General features: G+C 67.5%; 3 protein-coding genes across 5 annotated transcripts; 1 reads left to right on the top strand and 2 right to left on the bottom strand.

Annotated features, from left to right (window-relative positions):
* Positions 1–1039: 1039 nt before the first annotated feature.
* LOC127462204 (E3 ubiquitin-protein ligase RNF19B-like) lies at positions 1040–5972 on the bottom strand. Its single transcript, XM_051770650.1, has 10 exons — positions 5738–5972; positions 5418–5506; positions 4092–4699; positions 3531–3721; positions 3149–3299; positions 2690–2852; positions 2070–2184; positions 1825–1959; positions 1534–1729; positions 1040–1398 (listed from the first exon to the last, which is right to left on the bottom strand). Exons 3-10 carry the CDS (start codon positions 4544–4546, stop codon positions 1239–1241), a joined length of 1566 nt encoding a protein of 521 aa, XP_051626610.1. The 5' UTR covers positions 4547–4699; positions 5418–5506; positions 5738–5972; the 3' UTR covers positions 1040–1238.
* Positions 5973–6142: 170 nt separating this feature from the next.
* On the top strand, positions 6143–10252 carry ZNF513 (zinc finger protein 513). Of its 3 annotated transcripts, none has more exons than XM_051770608.1 (3): positions 6143–6226; positions 8340–8930; positions 9123–10252. In XM_051770608.1, exons 1-3 carry the CDS (start codon positions 6187–6189, stop codon positions 9872–9874), a joined length of 1383 nt encoding a protein of 460 aa, XP_051626568.1. In that variant the 5' UTR covers positions 6143–6186; the 3' UTR covers positions 9875–10252. The 3 variants fall into 3 exon arrangements, with proteins under 3 accessions (XP_051626568.1, XP_051626567.1, XP_051626566.1); XM_051770607.1 differs by having other exon boundaries at positions 6145–6226; positions 8337–8930; XM_051770606.1 differs by having other exon boundaries at positions 6172–6397; positions 8337–8930.
* Positions 10253–10351: 99 nt separating this feature from the next.
* On the bottom strand, positions 10352–16845 carry SNX17 (sorting nexin 17). The gene is made up of 15 exons (XM_051770609.1): positions 16679–16845; positions 14944–15018; positions 14626–14743; positions 14247–14311; positions 14061–14171; positions 13581–13671; positions 13321–13408; positions 12934–13003; positions 12724–12816; positions 12381–12584; positions 11949–12071; positions 11754–11831; positions 11492–11566; positions 11127–11168; positions 10352–11040 (listed from the first exon to the last, which is right to left on the bottom strand). Exons 1-15 carry the CDS (start codon positions 16739–16741, stop codon positions 10921–10923), a joined length of 1416 nt encoding a protein of 471 aa, XP_051626569.1. The 5' UTR covers positions 16742–16845; the 3' UTR covers positions 10352–10920.
* Positions 16846–16886: the final 41 nt, after the last annotated feature.

Here is a 16886-nt window from a genome sequence, read left to right as displayed (position 1 = left end):
CCCTCAGCAGGCAGCACCCATCGAGTTGCACCTTCTGACAAGGTGCAGCAAGGGGCACCTCCCTGATGCACAGCTTGTACAAGGTGTGTCGATACCTGTGGCTGCTCCTGCAGGAGTGAAGTCCCTGGGCTGTAAAACACTGATGGAAAGGTGGGCTCTCCCTGTGCAGCAGAAAGAGCCACAGACTCGGCAAACTGCTGGAAAAGAAGAGCATCTGTGGTGAGCTGTTATTTCTTCTTTTCTTTTTCTTTTACATGCAACTGGCCCCTTGCTGTCTGTTTCCTACACTTGCTCTTCCCCCCAGTCCCTCCTTCCTGCACAGCCCAGAGCAGTCCCACCTGCCCTGGGATCCCACAGGGAGCCACAAGCCCTGTGGGCAGCAGCCTGTTGCTGCTGGGGAGTCTCCCACTGCTCCCCTGGTCCTCAGCGGCTCTGACCATCCTAAGGGCCCTCCCTGCACAGCTCCTGGGATCCTATGCTCCTCCATGTGAGCTCCCCCATGTGAGCTGCCATGACAGAATCTGCCAGGCAGTCATAGCGGAACTCTAGAGTCTGTTCCCTGAGCAGCTGCAGCAGGTTAATGCAAACACCTGCAACTCTAGGGGCCTTTGATGTGGCACAGGACCCACCACAGAGGGCAAGATTAGATGGGATGTTGGGAAGAAATTGTTCCCTGTGAGGATGGTGAGGCCATTGGCAGTTTGCCCAGAGAAGCTGTGGCTGCCCCATCCCTGGAAGTGTCCAAGGCCAGGTTGGACAAGGCTTGGAGAAACCTGGGATAGTGGAAGGTGTCACTGCCCATGGCAGGAGGGCAGAGATGAGCTTTAAGGTCCCTTCCAACCCAAACCCTTCTGTCATTCTGTGACTGCCCAACTTTGAGCAGTAAAATGTCCAGAAGCAGCTTTTTCCCCCCAGGGTGCTGCAGTGGAGTCAGAGTGGCCAGAGGCAGGACCCCACTGCCTGAGACTGTGCACCCCATGTGGCCCAGGGTCCCCACCCACAGCCTGTGGCATTACCCCACTGTGCCACAGGAGACAGATGAACTCGGAAAGCAGCTTTATTTCCCAGTGGTGCCTCTGGGGAGGGGGCGGTTGGGGCTGGCGCAGCAGTGCAGGATGTGGTCCACATCCACCCAGGACCCAGCTCTTGGGGCTGGGAGTGCCCACAGAGGGGGACTGGCTCTGCCACAGGAGTGCATCGGGCTTGTGTGTGGACCAAGGCTCTTCCCCTCAGCCCTCTCACTCCACGGGGACACCCACAGAACTACCCCTGTCACTGGTGGCTCCCAGGGAGTCCCCAGAGAGACTCTGCCCAGACAGGGCGCTGCTCAGGCTCTGCTGCCGGGCAGGACGCGGCACCGCTTCGACCGACACCTCCACCTCGATGGTGACGCCTTCCCTGTGGACAGACACCAGCCTGAGGGCAGCAGCCCGGAGGGGGACATCACCTGTCCCTGTGCGGCACGGCGGGCGTGAGGGCGGCTGTTCCCAAGGGATGTGTCAGTCCCCAGCACGGCCACCCTGCTCTGCTCACCTGTCGGAGGTGTCCTGGCCCTCGCTCAGCATGCTCCCTGCCAGTGCCACCGTGCTGGCCGACTGGCTGTCCCATGCCAGCCCAGGGCGCTGGCTGCGGCTGCTGCTGGGGAGGGAGGCCGTGGGGTCTGGGGCTCCGTCCTCACCTGGCCTGGGGCTGGGGTTTGGGCTGGGCAGCACCGACCACAGCTCATTCACTGCAGGAGGAAGACAGCGCTGAGCACCCTGTTCCCAAGGACTGCTCCCTGCCAGAGCAGGGAGGGCACAGGCCAGGGTCAGGCATGGGACTCACGCTTGGCCAGGTTCTCCAGCTCTACCACACCAATGTCTCCAGGTGTGCGGCCACCCCCACAGCCCCAGCGGCTCCGGCACAGCGACAGCACCACGGTCCCGTACACGTAGGTGAGCATCAGGGGCACACCAACACCTGTGGGTGGACAGGTAGTCACTGCCCCTGGTACCAGACATCCCCTGAGGCCACTCCCCAGCCCCACTGCCCAGCGCAGGGCAGTGCCCTTGGCCCCAGCCTGCACTCACCCACGGTGATGGCTGTTATGATGGGGGACACAAAGAGAGAGAGAAGGACGCTGCTGGTGACAGAGAGGCACTGCTGGCACCCTGACAGGCTGCTCCGCCGGCTCTGGCCCAGCACCTGCAGAAGAAGACAGGTGAAGGGCTCTACAAAGACCTCACGGCCTTTTCCCAGCCTGGCAGAGCTCCAGTCACAACCACAGCCACCTGGACCTCCTCCCTCTCCTCAGGGACAGGCAGCCACGACTGCCCTGCCACCACAGCTCAGGTGTCCTTGCAACCCTCCCCCAGGACCCCAGACCTCTTTTCCATTTCACCCACCCCAAACCCCACTCCCCAGGCTGAGCACACCCACACTGGCAGAGAGTGCTGGGGGGAAACGGAGGGTCCTGGCAAGGAGGGGTTGTGGCCAGTCAGGGGTGGCACAGGGACATGCTGAGGGGGGTCAGGGGTGGCACAGGGATGTGCTGTGGGCACTCAGGGGTGGCACAGGGACATGCTGAGGGCAGTCAGAGATGTGCTATGGGCAGCAGGGAGCACTGCAGGTCTGTCCTGGCCAGGGGCCATGGGCTGCCAGGCTCAGCTGGGAGCAGGGCCACAGGGACTCCTAGACCTCCTGCCAGTACCTTCCTACCCATGTAGATGGGGATCCCAATGGTAATGACAGGGACAGCAACGCCCGCGACGAGGGAGATGACCATGGGTGCACCCAGCACCATGCCCAGCTGCCACAGGATCCTCCGGGTCCGCGACCACCGCCTCTTCCCCCAGAAAGTACAGCCAGAGGGGCTGTGGGGACAGAGCAGGGCTGGGCCAAGGCAGAGACCAGCACAGCCCAACCCTGTGCTGGGGGACACCCACAGGCCCATTGGGGAGCAGACAGCCAGGTTCCCCCAACCCTGAGCTCCAGCTGCCTCCTGGGAATGCCAACAGCTGGCCCCAGCCCTGCCAGACCGAGTGGCACAGACCACGCTGCTCCCCCCAGCCAGCCCCAAACCTGGGGCCAGGCCTGGCTGCCCCCATCCCGGCCCCCAAGCTCCTGTCAGGGCCCCCACCTGGGCCAGCCCCCATGGCCCCACGCTGACCTCAGGAAGTGCACGTCGGAGATCTCCCGCAGGCAGAGCCAGCAGAAGAGGCACCCGCAGACCGTGCAGTTCATGCGGTTGCAGCTCCCGTCGTTGATCTTCATGATGAAGGCGCTGCAGCGCGGACAGAGCTTGATGTCCTCAGCCTCAGCTGGGGGGGAGATGAGACAGGATGGGGGAGCAGGATGGGACACACCCTGTCCCAGGCTCCCCAAGTCCCACGAGTGCCAGAGTGCCACGCCCCATCCCGACTGGCACAAGGGCTACAAGCCTGAGGCACCCAGCAGCCCCGGCTCCAGCACACCCACAGGCAGGAGGCACAGAGGCACCCCACTGTGCCACACCCCGGCCCTGCTGCTCCCATCCTGTGCCAGGGCCTCACCGTGGGCTGAGTCCTCAGGTTGGGCCGGCTGTGCTGTGGGGGTGGCCAGGCCAGGGGCCAGTGGTGCTGGCACACAGGGGCCATCGGGGTGCCAGGGCTGCCGGCAGTGGTAGCAGAACTCGGTGCCACAGCCCTCGCGCCCACAGGTGAGGCGGGGACACTCGGCACAGCCGTGGGCGAGGACAGCATAGCTGTGGGGAGAAGGCAGTCAGAGCTGGCACAGCCAGGCTGGGCAGCGGCAGGTCGCAGCCCCGTGCTGAGCTGGAGCCGCAGCCGCGGCTCAGGGGCTCACCGGGGCCCTCACCAGCACGGACTGCGGCACAGCCCGCCCGGTCCAGCACCCACAGCCCTGCGGTTCACGGGCTGCCCGACGCAGCCAAGGGCACCAGCCCTGGCAGACAGGCCTCTGGGGCCGGACAGGGACCGGACACATCCCTGCGCAGCCCAGCCCCACGCGGGACCGAGTGACGAGGGACCGAGCCCGGGAAGGGCTCACGGGACGCCGATGCCGCGGGCCCACGCCGCCCCTCTGCCACCGCCCCCCGCCGGGCCCGGCGATACCTGCAGTCGGGCGCGGGGCACCACCGGGTGCCGGGGTCGGCCACCAGCAGCCGCCGCAGCAGGAACTCCTCGTACTTGTCGCGGAGGGCGGGCTCGGGCAGCAGCCGGCGCACGTCGGCGGCGGGGAGCGCGGCGGGGCAGTGCGGGCACGACACGAGCACGCGGCTCTCGCTGACGGCCAGGCGCAGGTACTGCTCCAGGCAGGCCCGGCACGAGCGGTGGGCGCAGCAGGCCAGCGTGGGAAAGGCCTCGGGGGGCTGGGGCAGCAGGCACAGAGGACACTCCTCCAGCACCCGGCTCTCGCCCGGGGTCAGCGCCACGCGCGTCTCCTCAGCTTCCTCCGGCTCCGGCTCCGGCAGCGGCTCCGGCAGCGTCTCCCCCCGCACGGCCTGTGGCTTCCGACCGAAGCAGCCCAGGAGCCAGCGGGGCCCGGGCACACGCGGGGGCCGCTCCATGGTGGCCCTCAGAGTGGCCGCCGGCTGCTGTCGGGCTACGGAGGGCAGCGAGGAGGTGCCAGTCCCGGCGTGGCCCCCATGGCCCGGCTCCTACTTGGGCCTCCCCACAGGTAGCGGCGGAACCATCCTCGGCTGCAGTCGATGCCGCTCAGCCTGCGGAGAAACCGCTCCTGAGGGCGAGGCCCTGGGAACGGGCCCTCACCACCCACGGGACCCCGACAGTGCCCTGCCGACGGGCCCCGGGCCTGTCCTGCCCCATCCTGTCTCCTTCAGCTCAGCACCAAAGTCCAGAGGCACAGGACTCCCAAATCCACGGGGTGGGGAAGACAGCAGTGCCACTGCGACAGCCAGCTCCTGCACGGGCAGTGTGGCACACACCCCTTCCCCAGCGTGAGACACGGCTGAGGCACCGACTTTCCCCTGGAGTGTCAAGGGACCCAAGACCCAGTTCACTGACCAGGAACCAGGTGATTCCAGCAGGAAGCCGAGCCTGTTTTCCCTTACTTAGAGCTCGGAGTCCATGGTCACACCACAACCCCTCCGCCAGCAGTGCCCATCCCTCCTCCTCTACACCCCAAAGCTGCCCCCTGCCCTCCCCACCTGGGCAGCATCGCTGCGTCCCACTGCCTCCTCAGCGTGCCCGCGGCAGCTCAGGCAGAGGCCGGTACGGGAAGAGGGAGGGACCAGTGACCTCGGGGGAGACCAAGGAGTCCGATCACACCCGCCCCGCTGGCCCGAGTGCGGGGCTGCTCCACCTCTCCCCAGGGGATACAGCACTGCCCGGGGACCGGGCGAGGGCAGAGCTCGGGGAAACCGGGCTGAAACGGGAGTTAAGTGGTGGAGGAGAGCGGGAGACCGGCCGAGGCTGTACCTGTCAGCGGGGAATCATAGCTGGCGGCACGGCACGGCCACGGCTCCCCCGGGACGGCCACGGACCGACACATCCAGCGCCCCCGGGACCTGCAAAGGGCCCCAGCGGTCCGTGAGGGGGCCGAGCCGCGGCTCACACAGCCGGGGCCAGTGCTGCGGGCGCGGACCGGGCACAGCCCCGGGGCGCGGCCGGGCTGCGCCTCCGGCGCCGGTCGGAGCACGGCGGCACCGGGCAACCAGCGGCCCTTCGCCGCACGGGGCGGAATACAAAGCGCCGGGTGAGCCGCTCTGACCTCGCGGGGACACTGGCACGGGACTCACCGGGCTCTGCGCTCGGCGGCCAGCAAAGGGGGGGCCGCAGCCGCCCCCGGAGGGGCACAGAGACCGTCACCGCCCGACCCGGGCCCGGAGGCACCCCCGCTTCCCGCCGCCCGGAAGGGGCGGAGCCGCCGCTGTCCCGCCCCCCCGGGCCCCGCCCGGCTGTCCCGCGGCCCGGCCGGCCCGGCGCGGTGCGGTGCCGGTGCCGGTGCCGCTCATGCCGCGGCCGCCGGGACGGCCGGGGACGGGGGGCGGTGGCGGCCCCGCGCACGCGCACGCCCGGCTTCCGGGTCGCGCGGCCGCTTCCGGCTCCGCCCCGCGCGCCCGGGGAAGCGGAAGCGGAAGCGTCCGGTCGAGGCGGGGCGGCGGCGGCCGCCCCGGGCTGGCGGGGGCGGCTGGCGGGCCGCGGGCGGGCGGGCGGCGGGGCCGGGCCGGCGCCGGGGCCCGCCACGATGCCCCGGCGGAAGCAGAGCCACCCGCAGCCGGTGAAGGGTGAGTGCGCGGCGGGCCCGGGGGGCGGCGGCGGCCCGGCGGGGACCCGCGGCGTTCGGGGCGCTGCAGCGGACGCCGAGGACGGCACCGAGGAGACGGCGGGAGCGGCGCTGGTGCTGTCCGGGGACCTCCTGCTGGGCCGTGGCCCGGCCTCCGAGAAGGGACCGCCAGGTGCGTGCGGCCCCCGCGGAGACGCGGCCCCGCTCCGGCAGCGCCGCCGGCGGGGATGCGGCCCGGCCGCACCGGCCCCGCGCTCGGCGCATCCGGCAGCGCTCGCCCTGGCGGGGGCCCGCCCGCTGCGGACTCCCGGCCTCGCTTCCTCTACCGCGGGACGAGGCCCGGCCCCCGGGTGGGCTCTGCTCGCCCGGCACCGACCCCCGAGCGCTCCCTGCCGGAAAGGGTCCCGGGCATGGCGTGTCCCCGCGGCCGCTCTGGGGCCGGGCTCCTTCCAGATCCGCCCCCTGCCCGGCTCCGGGCTCGGCTCTGCTGCCCACACGGGAGCCGGGCCCGGCCGCAGCGTCCCGCCCTGCCGCCCCCCTCAGCGCTGTGTGGGGCGCGGTGCGCTCCCAACCCCGAGACCCCCGGCCCGGTGCCCCGGACCTGGGGCGGTCCCGGCCGAGGCAGCCGGAGGAGCGAGTGCTGCTCAGCTCCATGGAGCTGCCTCACAGGGACCAGCAGGAGCCTCACTCCTTGCCCCTGGCAGTGAGCGACATGGGGACAGAACGGCGAGAGAAGGGGGCACGGCCTGCCTGGCCCCGCGGCTGTCCCGTCGCTGCCCCGAGGGCTGAGCCCTGCTCCCTGTGCTCGGTGGCCGTGCTGAGCTCCAGCACCGCTGCTGGGGCTCAGGCCCAGCTGCCTGGCAGATGTGGCTGTGCCTCCCTGTGCTGGGACAGCCACTCGGCTGCTCTATAGGTCTGTGTTGCCAGGGCCCAAAGCTGCTGGGAATCCCTGTCCTCCCACTGAGCCCCAGCCGGGAGCAGGACCAGGACCTCGGGGCCTGCAGGATGGACAGACTGTCCCACCTGGGCAGCACTGACACAGCTGCTTGGGAAGGTGCTCCAGGGATGCTGTGGCACTGCTGGGCAGAGGTGGCAGGGGGCCCCTTGGTGTGGGGCTGAGCTGAAGGGACAGGGGAGCCCTTGGCAAAGAGCTTGAGGTAGGGCCAAGGGTTCCCTGGCAGGATGCCCTGTTTTGGGGTCGTGCTCCAGGCAGTGCTTGTGGAAGGGTCCCAGAGGCTGGAGGGACCACCCCATTCCACAGTATGGGTCAGCCTGATCCCTCTGCCTGCCTGGGGCTCTGGGAGCTTGACCCAGCAGGGTGGGGGGGACGAGGGGATGGCCCAGGCCGCTTTCCAGGTCACAGGCAGCTGCTGGGTTTGACAGGCCCCAGGGCCGCAGGTCAGGAACAGGACAGGGTCAGCAGGACACGGCTTGTGGCTGGTAGTGGTGAGGCTTGGGCTGCATGTTCCTGCCCCTCCAGCCCTGAGCACCAGCCTGGGGGTACATCTGGGGCACAGGGGCTGCAGGAGGATGAGTCTGTGCCCAGCTGGGAAGTGCCCCCTGAGAGCCTGGCACAGCCTTTCCCCCACTGCCATGGGACAGCAGTGCTGTGTGGGGCTGGGGAAGGCACTGCTTGCAGGATGGAGGGGCTGGTGTTGGAGCCCCGTGGTGTCAGCCATGGGAGCGTGACCAGCTGCTGACCACGGGGCTGGGGCAGTGGCACAGCGAGGGGGGCACGGAGCAGCTTTATGGGCACCCAGCTCTCCTACCTGGGCTGGGCTGCACCCGCCACCTTCCCAACCGCCAGGCCCAGCAGTGCCAGTGGGTGCCTGATCCACCACTGTCCCCTTGCCCTTTCTGGTGCCAGGGTCTTGGCCAGACATGCAGAAGTGTCAGGGTTTCCTGAGGTGCCCAGGACAAGCCCTCAGCAGGGTGTTGGGGCAGGCTGTGGCCATGGGGCTTCTCACTGCAGTGCACAGAGTGGTGGGCTCCCTCTGGGTGCCACAGGGTAGGTACAGCTGCCCAGACCCTTCTGGGACCGGGGGCACAGGTGGAGGGGCTTTTCCCAGGCCAGCCTGGCTGACAGTGCCCTATCCCCACGGTGTTCTCAGCAGACACGCTGGTGGGGAAGATTGCCATCCCAGCGTACGCCCTGAGTGACGACGACTGCTCCTCCGGGTACCAGCAGCTGAGTGTGGAGAGCGACCCCGAGGAGGGGGGCGAGCCCGGCCCCGCCGCCCTGCCCTGCCGCCAGTGCGGGCTGCAGCTGGCTGCCAGCCTGGGGCAGAGCTGCCTGCAGTGCGCTGGCGCCGAGGGCAGCCGCAGCCAGCGCATCGTCTACTCCTGCCAGCTCTGCCCCTTCGCCTCCCACTACTCCAGCCACCTCAAGCGCCACATGAAGACACACAACGGGGAGAAGCCCTTTGCCTGCCCGCAGTGTGCCTACGCCTCCGCCCAGCTGGTGAACCTGACGCGGCACCTGCGCACACACACCGGGGAGAAGCCGTACCGCTGCACGTGCTGCAGCTTTGCCTGCAGCAGCCTGGGCAACCTCAAACGCCACGAGCGGGTCCACAGCCAGGACAAGCCCTTCCAGTGCGCTGCCTGTGACTACCGCTGCAGCCAGAGCCGCAACCTGAAGCGGCACATGCTCAGCCACCGCCTGCCCGAGAGCGACGGACCGCACCGGCGGGACAAGGACCCAGGTAAAGGTGGAGGGGTGTGGGGATGGGGGGAGAGCAGCTGGGAGGGCCCTGGGGCCAGGGCAGGACTCTGGTCCTGCCGTTGACCTGATGCCATGTACTGCCAGGCTCACTGGGGCACCAGGGCTCCTCGCAGAGCCGATCCCCACTGGTGCTGTGCCACCCTGCTCACAGCCCTGTCTGTCTGTCCCACAGAGCCGCTGCTGCCGGAGCTGAGCCTGCACGTGGGCAGCGGCAGCGGCCCCTTCCTGCCCGGCTGTGCGCGGCTGCGGGGCGAGGAGGCGGCCGCGCTGCCCGAGCTACTCTTCCCCTTCACGTGCCGCATGTGCGGGCTGGTGCTGGACGATGGGTTCGCGCAGGACGAGGGCCTGGCTGAGCAGGTCTGCGGGCGCTGCAGCCTGGCAGTGCTGGGCACCGAGCCGGGTGCCAGCCCCCGCAAGGGCGCTGGGGACAAGGGCTTCGCCTGCAGCCTCTGCCCCTTTGTCACCCACTACCCCAACCACTTGGCACGGCACATGAAGACGCACAGCGGGGAGAAGCCCTTTGCCTGCCCGCTCTGCCCCTACGCCTCTGCCCACCTGGACAACCTGAAGCGGCACCAGCGCGTGCACACGGGCGAGAAGCCCTACAAGTGCCAGCTCTGCGACTACGCCTGTGGCAACCTGGCCAACCTCAAGCGTCATGGGCGCATCCACTCAGGCGACAAGCCCTTCCAGTGCAGCCTCTGCAGCTACAGCTGCAACCAGAGCATGAACCTGAAGCGGCATATGCTGCGGCACACAGGCGAGAAGCCCTTCCAGTGCCGGGACTGCTCCTACACCACTGGCCACTGGGACAACTACAAGCGCCACCAGAAGATCCACGGCCACACGGCCGAGAGCTGGGTGAACCCGCGCAATGCCAAAGCCCTCCTGGCCCCCCCGGCCGTGGGCACGGCCCTGCCTTGAGACAGCACTTAGCCCAGTGGCAGGCCTGGGGTGCCTCGGCCCCTGCCCTCCCTGGGGGAGGGAGGATGGCAGGAGACTCTGCAGGGGCTCAGGGCTGCCTTACGCCAGGGCCTCCAGCAGCCCTGTCCTGCCTGAGCAGGGTGAAGAGCAGGGTGAAGCCACGACCGGCAGCTCAGGCACCTGCCCCCACGGCAGCACTGCCATGCCCCCAGACACCCCACCTGCCTGTTCCTGCCTGTTCCTGCCTGCAGGAGCCTTTCTCTGCTGGGGTTTGGGGAAAGGGGGGGAGGGGAGGACAGGACTGGTTCCATGGCTGTTGCCATGCTGGTCGGTGTAATTTATATTGTGTATAAAAGCATTAAACAGTCACTTTTGTTATTTGCTCTTCTCCCTGGGGGCCTTGTTCTGCCACAGGGAAAGACAGCACAGGGCTGGCACGGGGAAGGTTGGGACAGCAGGCACCCCACAACAAACAGCCCAGTACCAATCAGGATCCATTTTAATCATTGTTGCAGTGTGTAAACATCAGTTACTGTCCATTAATGCTCTGTCGGGCTGAGCAGCAGGAGATACGTGGTTACAAGCCTAGATTACACTGGCATCTATGAGCGGGTTAGAGGGGGCTCAGCACGGAGCCCCCTGAGACAGCTTACTGCACTCTGTCTCGGAGCACAAACCTAAACACTAATTTGGCATTATGGAGCCTGCCCGGGGCCACCCGGAGCAGCTGCCCCCAGGCTGGGCCAGGCCCTCCCAGCTGGGGAAGGGGCAGCTCTACCCCCTGTGCTGAGCCAGGCCCCACGCCACTGCTCCAGGGCTCGGCCCAGGTGCGCTGCTCGGGTCTCCCAGCTGGAGCCAGCAGTGGGAGGAGTTCAGCTGCCCCACCCCGAAGGCAACGGCGGGCTGGGGGTGAGCTCCCAGCCCCAGGGAGCAGGGGAAGGTGGATGTAGCAGGTGAGAGGCACGTTGATTGCAACCTGGCTGCAGGTCGTACATTCCTCAGCAAAGGCCCTCACTTGGGCCGGGGCTGTCCTGGGAAGGGGAGCACTACAGATCCTCATCGCCAATGCCCTCAAAGGCATAATTGCCGTGGAAGTCGTTAGCACCCACGTCGTTAGCAGAGCTGGAGTGGCTGATCCCACGCAGGCTGACAGAGGTGAGCTTGCTCTGTGGAGAGGGGAGATGTTACAGAGGACCCTCCTAATTCCCCTCCTTGCTCAGCCTGAGGGCACCGGCACCCACACACGACTCACCGAGAGTTTGGCCATGGGCTCCCGGGAGGCATCGGGTGAGTCCTGTGAGGACACGACAGTCAGGAGCTCGGGGTTGTAGGACACAACATCCACCCATCCCACCACCCACTCTCCTGGGATGAGGCCAGGCCACCCTCTGTCCTTCCCTCCCCCAGGGAGTCAGGCTCACCGATGTGGGTCCAGGACCTCTTTCCCTTCCCAGTCGTCTGGGAGCGGGGCACCACAGCCCTGCTGTCCCCTGGGCTTGCCCCAGCCCTGCCAAGGGGACAGTGGCTTCTCTAGGGGCAGTGGACTCTCTTACCCAACGCACGGAAGAGCCCGTGGTTGTGAATGTGCCCCGCCCAGGCCCGCAGGGCCCCACTCACCAGCAGAGGGGGCGACTTCACAGCTTGCTGGCTGTCCGAGCGCCGCAGGGCCCCGTTCACCCGCCGCCGAAACATCTGCAGGGAGGAGCTCGGCTCAGCCGCAGGGTCCCCGGAGGCAGCTCCGGGGCTTAAAATTGGCCCTGGGGATCTGTCTGCCGGCCCCATCCTGAGGGGAGCACTCAGGGCCCAGCCCAGACCCCAAGAAGTCACAGGGGCAGGTTAGGATCCCACCCCGGAGACACCATCCAGCCCCAACTCTCACCTTGCGGATGCTGCCTCCAGACTTTTTCACCATTAGCTCATCCACCATGGACTGCAGGCAGATGCTCAGCATGATGGCCTGCAAGGGAGAGGTGTCACAGGGCTCCACACACCACACGCTTCCCACATCCACACCAGGCCCAGACTGACCCTTTTCCCCACAGCCACTGCCAGACCAGCATGCAGGCAGCCCTACCTGTGGGCTGGTGATGGTGACCCACTGCAACCGGTCCTTGCTCATCAGGTACTCAAAAGCCAACTCCAGCTTCACCTCGGACTTCCCCGGGCTGCTCCCTGAGGGGCCGTTGCTCATTGGCACCTGCGAGGGCACACACTGAGGCTGGGAACCTCCTGAGGGGAAGTGGCAGCTCCCCAGGCCCCAGTGCAGACCGAGGGCCGTGCTCAGTCAGGTGTGGAACACTTGCGCAGTGCCCACCAGCCTTCTGCCACCATCAGCGCCCCTTGAACGTCCTCACACCAACGATCCCCCAAGGCACAACTCGGACCCTCCCCAGGCCTGCTGGGCTGGAAGCCAGCGTCAGAGCCAGCACCTTTCCTGGGGAGAGGTGGCACAGCCAGGTCCCTCCAGCCTCCCCGGAGCCCTCCCTGCTCCCCAGGCGTCACTCACCGAGGATGTGACCCGCCAGCACCGCATGCGCGTGACCTTGAAGCTGCCCTCCTTGATCTGCTCGTTCGGCAGCCGCACCTGGAAGTTGAGCTCGTTGTTGCCAGCGCTGACGACGACGTGGCAGCCCTTCTCTGGGAAGTCGGTGACGCAGGGGTCAAACTTGAGATAGCCGTAGTACTTGAGGGTCTGCGCCAGGCGGATGAACTGCGGGCAGATCCGGGGATGCTCAGCACCGCCGGCCGTCCACCCAGGCCAGGAACAGGTGACCAACCTGGCACCACACAGGAGCAGGGCTGGTGCAGCACCAGGACTGCCCCAGTCATGGCATCACACCCTCCCCTACCTCCTTCTTGGAAACTTTTTCCTGCAAGGACTTCAGCTGCCGGTGCTGTTCCTTGTTGACCACGATCCATCCGTGCTCGATGTCCGACACCGTCTACCAAGCAGCAGAGGCTGGTGAGCAGCTGGGCTCAGAGCCACACAAGCCCACACACAGCCGTGGCTGAGGGGTGCAGTGCCCCTCCTCACCTGGCTGGGCCACACCGACCCTCACCTGCGCATACAGCAAGTTCAACCCCACACGATGCTCCATCACATCGTCATCATAGGCCGAGTCCCAGTAGCTGGAAGAGAACCACATGGGTCAACCTATTCCCCAGCTCCTAACAGCGATGGGGAGAAAATCATCCTCCTGTGGGATGAGGCACCAGGCTGACTCTCTGGCCAGCTCTCCTGTAACCGTTGGTCACTGTGCCCTGCTCCCCCTCTAAACAGGATGCCATGGGATGGGCTGAGCCAAGCAGGGCAGCCCATGCCCCGGTGTCATGGCCAGGTGTGTTCCTGGAGGCCAAAGCCCACGTGGGCAGCAGTGGCAGGAGAGCAGGGTCCCTCTGCTGAACAGGGAGCCTCAGACAGCACCCCACTGCTGCCCCCGGCTCACCTCTTGCGCAGGATGATCCGGAACTCGGGGTTGTGCAGACTGGTGACCGACACATATGGCAGCTCAAACTCCTGCAGCTTCCGCACGACTGTGGGGAAACACCAGGTCAGCAGTGGCTCAGGGCAGCAGTGCCCCCAGACCCCTCAGCCAGGGTGCCTGGGGTACCCGCTGGGCCTCCCATCCAGGGCAGGGTCCAAGCACACAGCCCTCACTCCGGGCAGGGTACAGGGCAGATGTCCACTGCAGTGGGCTCTACTCACAGGAGAAAGCTCCATCCTTGGTCTCTCTCACTAGGAAGAGGCTGAAGTAGCCAACCAGGTCATCTGGCAGATCCAGCTTGGAGGCTACAGCCTGAGAGTGAGAGCAGGAGGTCACCACTTCCCGAGAGAGGTGGCACTCCTGCATCCTGACCCTGCAGTAGGACCCAGCCCATGTGCTTTCTGGGGCCTCTCAACAGCAGGAAGCCAGCACCTCTGCTGCCCTGAGGCCAGGCCTGAGGCGTCACTGCCACCAGGAAACAGCTGGGGGCCCCCTCGACATCAGTGTGGCCCCAGAGACGCCCATCAGCACACCCTTTCCAGCTCCTAGCTCTTCAGTCCCACCAAGTCAACCCTGCTCTGGGGTGGGGATGTGGCAAGGAGGGCCGGGGGGGCTGCTGGGCTGCGAGAACCCCACACATGTGGGAAACCACAGAATGCAGCAGGAGGAGCTGGTCACACCCAGCATGAGAGCTCTGGCACCTCAAGGACGTCCTCCGTCTGGTCCGAGGTGAGGATGGTGACCTTGACCTTCTGCCCATTGGAGAGCAGCACTTCCAGCACCACCTCCTCCGTAGGGATCTGCTGCGTCTCCTGGAGAGAGAAGCAGGACTGGCACCCCGGCCCCTGGGTGCAGCCTGAGGGCCCCTGCCCTGGCCCCACCCTCACCTGCTGGGCCTTGCGCAGGAAGCTGTTGAAGGTCTCGCTGCCTCCCAGCATCGGGTCCTGCCGCACTGCGGGAAGGGGAGCGAGGAATCAGGAGTCCCTGAGAAGGGACAGGGACCCACACCAGTGCCCAGCCCCTCTGCACTCCTCGGTTTGGCCCCAGACTGTGCTGGGGCAGCCAGGAACCCCTGCAGGGCCCCCCTCTGCCTGCGCAGGGCAGGGGCTGGGACAGCAGCTGGCATCCAGAGGACAAGCCCAGCTAATGCCAGCGTGACACCGGGAGTGCCAAGGTGGGCCCTGGTGAATGGAGCAGTTCAGGAGGAAGCCATGGGCAGTGCCTCAGTGCCCTGCACGACTGGGCTGGGACAGGCAGGCAGCTTACCAGCCTGCATGTACTTCTCCAGCTGCTCCCGTCGCTGCTCTACCTCCGCCGGGGTGAGCGTGAAGATCTTCTTTGGGGGAAAGGCTGGGACCACGTTGGCACCATACTCCTTCCTTAACTGGGAAAAGAGCAGAGTGCTGCGAGAACCTCCCTGGTGGCCCCCAAGCCCCCACCACAGCTGACTCCCAGGGACCCAGCAAGGGGAGCAGAGAGCTCACCAGCATCCCTTAGCCACGTGGGCAACCTGCAGTGTGCAAGAACTCAGTCGGGATGTCACAGAGCAGGAGTGGGCAGCGCAGCTCCCCCCACCCTCCCTACCTGCTCGTGCAGCCCCAGGAGCTGGCTGTAGCGCACCCGGCAGTGCAACACCCCGTTCACGTGGATGTTGTAGGCCTGCAGGGAGAGATGCCAGTCAGATCCCAGCACACGCCAGATGGAGGGGGCCCAGGGTCTGCCCAGCTCGAGGCACACAGGACACCTCAGGGAGCACCCAGGAAGAGGCGACGCCCCTGAGGACCCTGTCAAGGGACAGATTGTCAAAACCATTCAGGAAGAATGAGCACATTCAAGAGATGTATGTGCTGGACACCAGGAAGGCCCAACCCTGTGACTGCCCAGCTACAGGGAGCACAGAGCCATGTTGCAGCCCCACAGACACAAGTGTCCCCAAGCCAGGAGGCAATGCCACCCCTCCCAGCTCCCAGGGCACCCCGTGGAGCTGGTTCCTGGCTGTGTCTCTTGGTGCCCCCTCTGCCCTGGCTCAGCTCCCTCTGACGCCACAGGCAGAGCAGAGCTTTGGCTGCCAAGTGCTCTGGGCCCAGCAACTCCACAGCCCAGCTACTCCACAGCCCAGCTCCCAGCACCATGGGCAACGTCCTCCCAGGGAACAGCACTGTCCCCTCAGCTCCTGCCGTCCTCAGAGCAGTGTTTGGTAGGATGGGAGGATGAGCCTCCAGCCAGCCATGGCAGCCCAGCCTCCTGTGGTTGCCCCCAGTGCCCTCCTGACTGAGCGCTGGGGCTGCCCAGGCTCAGCAGAGGCACTGGCACAGCCACACTGTAGCTCACACTGGCATCTCCCAACTCAAAGGCATCAGCCCGGTGTCTCAAGGTCCCCGCAGAGGGACCAGGAGGGACACGGGTGGTCCAGGCAGCACTCACACCTGCCCAACTCAGGGCCCTCTGTGGGGTCACGGCTCCTGCCCAGTCCCTGGCCTGCTCAAGGGCTCTCCTGAGGTCTCCCCCTGCCCAAAGAGCCACTGTGACTGCCGAGGGCAAAGTGCAGGGGGTCATGGCGTCAAAACGTCTCGGGGGCTGCCTGCTCCTCCAGTCTTGTGCAACCGCAGCTCCTGCGATCGCCAGGTCCCTCCATCGCTGCTCACCACCGCGTCCGTGCCCTTACACCCCACCTCGGGCTCCCAAGGGGAATGCTCCGGAGAGGGATCTCGGCACCGGAGGGTCCCCGCGGGACCGTGGAGCCCAGGGCTGCCCACCTTCACCCCGAGAGCACCGTCCCGGAGCCACCACCCACCCCGGGGGCTCTGTCCGCTACTGCCGGCCCCGGGGGGCGTCCGGGCACCCCGTGGCCGCCACCGTCCCGCAGCGCAGCGCACCCCGGCCCCGCTCCCGAGGCGCTCACGGCGCAGGGCACGGAGCAAAACAGGAAGCCCGGACAGACGGACGGGCGGGCCAGGATGAGCCGCGGCCGGGGATGGGACCGGACGGGGCCCGTGCGCGCTGCCGCCCCCGCCCGCGGCGCCCCGGGCAGGGCAAGGGCCGGGCACCCCCGGGGCGGGCCCAGGGACCCCCACACCTGCTCCCGGGGCGCGGCGGAGCCCGATCCTCGCCCGGCCCTGGCACGGGGAGCAGGCCGGGGATTGCGGCGGGCCGGGGGCTGCCCGCCTCGCCCGGCACCGGCACCGGTCCCGATCCTGATCTCGAACCGCCACCGCGCCGGGGCTGCGGGCCCGCATGGCCCCACCGGGGCCGCACCGCACCCGGGCCGCGCCGCCCGCTCTGCTCCGAGGGACGGCTCCTCTCCCCCGGCCCCGCTCACCACGTAGGCGGCGGCGCCGCCGTCCCCGGCGCGGGTCTCGGTCTCGGGGATGGAGAAGTGCATGGCCGGGCCGAGCGCGCCCTCTCTACCCGCCTCCCGCCGCCGCCATCTCGGGCCGGCGCTCCCCGCGATGGCGCGGCCGGCGGCACCGCCCGCCCCGGGGTCGCCCCGCTCCGCCCGCCCGGGGCCGCCCCGCCCGGCCCGCTCC

The sequence above is a fragment of the Manacus candei genome, unplaced genomic scaffold (genome assembly GCF_025592945.1).
Source record: "Manacus candei isolate 608988 ecotype Guabito, Panama unplaced genomic scaffold, ASM2559294v1 h1tg000121l, whole genome shotgun sequence".
NCBI classification, from domain to species: Eukaryota; Metazoa; Chordata; class Aves; order Passeriformes; family Pipridae; genus Manacus; species Manacus candei.
Note: the sequence above shows the minus strand (reverse complement) of the source record. Positions and strands in the feature narration are given on the sequence as shown.

Bases quoted from the DNA above. Each gene is read 5' to 3' on its own strand.
- LOC127462204 (XM_051770650.1), bottom strand. From the start codon at position 4,546: ATGGAGCGGCCCCCGCGTGTGCCCGGGCCCCGCTGGCTCCTGGGCTGC. The intron at 1,960-2,069 runs GTGAGTGCAGGC...GTCCACCCACAG, and splicing joins CATAACAGCCATCACCGTGG to GTGTTGGTGTGCCCCTGATG. The intron at 1,730-1,824 runs GTGAGTCCCATG...TTCCTCCTGCAG, and splicing joins GCTGGAGAACCTGGCCAAGC to TGAATGAGCTGTGGTCGGTG.
- ZNF513 (XM_051770606.1), top strand. From the start codon at position 6,187: ATGCCCCGGCGGAAGCAGAGCCACCCGCAGCCGGTGAAGGGTGAGTGC. The intron at 6,398-8,336 runs GTGCGTGCGGCC...CGGTGTTCTCAG, and splicing joins CTCCGAGAAGGGACCGCCAG to CAGACACGCTGGTGGGGAAG. The intron at 8,931-9,122 runs GTAAAGGTGGAG...TCTGTCCCACAG, and splicing joins CCGGCGGGACAAGGACCCAG to AGCCGCTGCTGCCGGAGCTG.
- SNX17 (XM_051770609.1), bottom strand. From the start codon at position 16,741: ATGCACTTCTCCATCCCCGAGACCGAGACCCGCGCCGGGGACGGCGGC. The intron at 14,744-14,943 runs GTAGGGAGGGTG...CTCTTTTCCCAG, and splicing joins TCCTGGGGCTGCACGAGCAG to TTAAGGAAGGAGTATGGTGC. The intron at 12,817-12,933 runs GTGAGGGTCGGT...GCTGCTTGGTAG, and splicing joins TGAACTTGCTGTATGCGCAG to ACGGTGTCGGACATCGAGCA.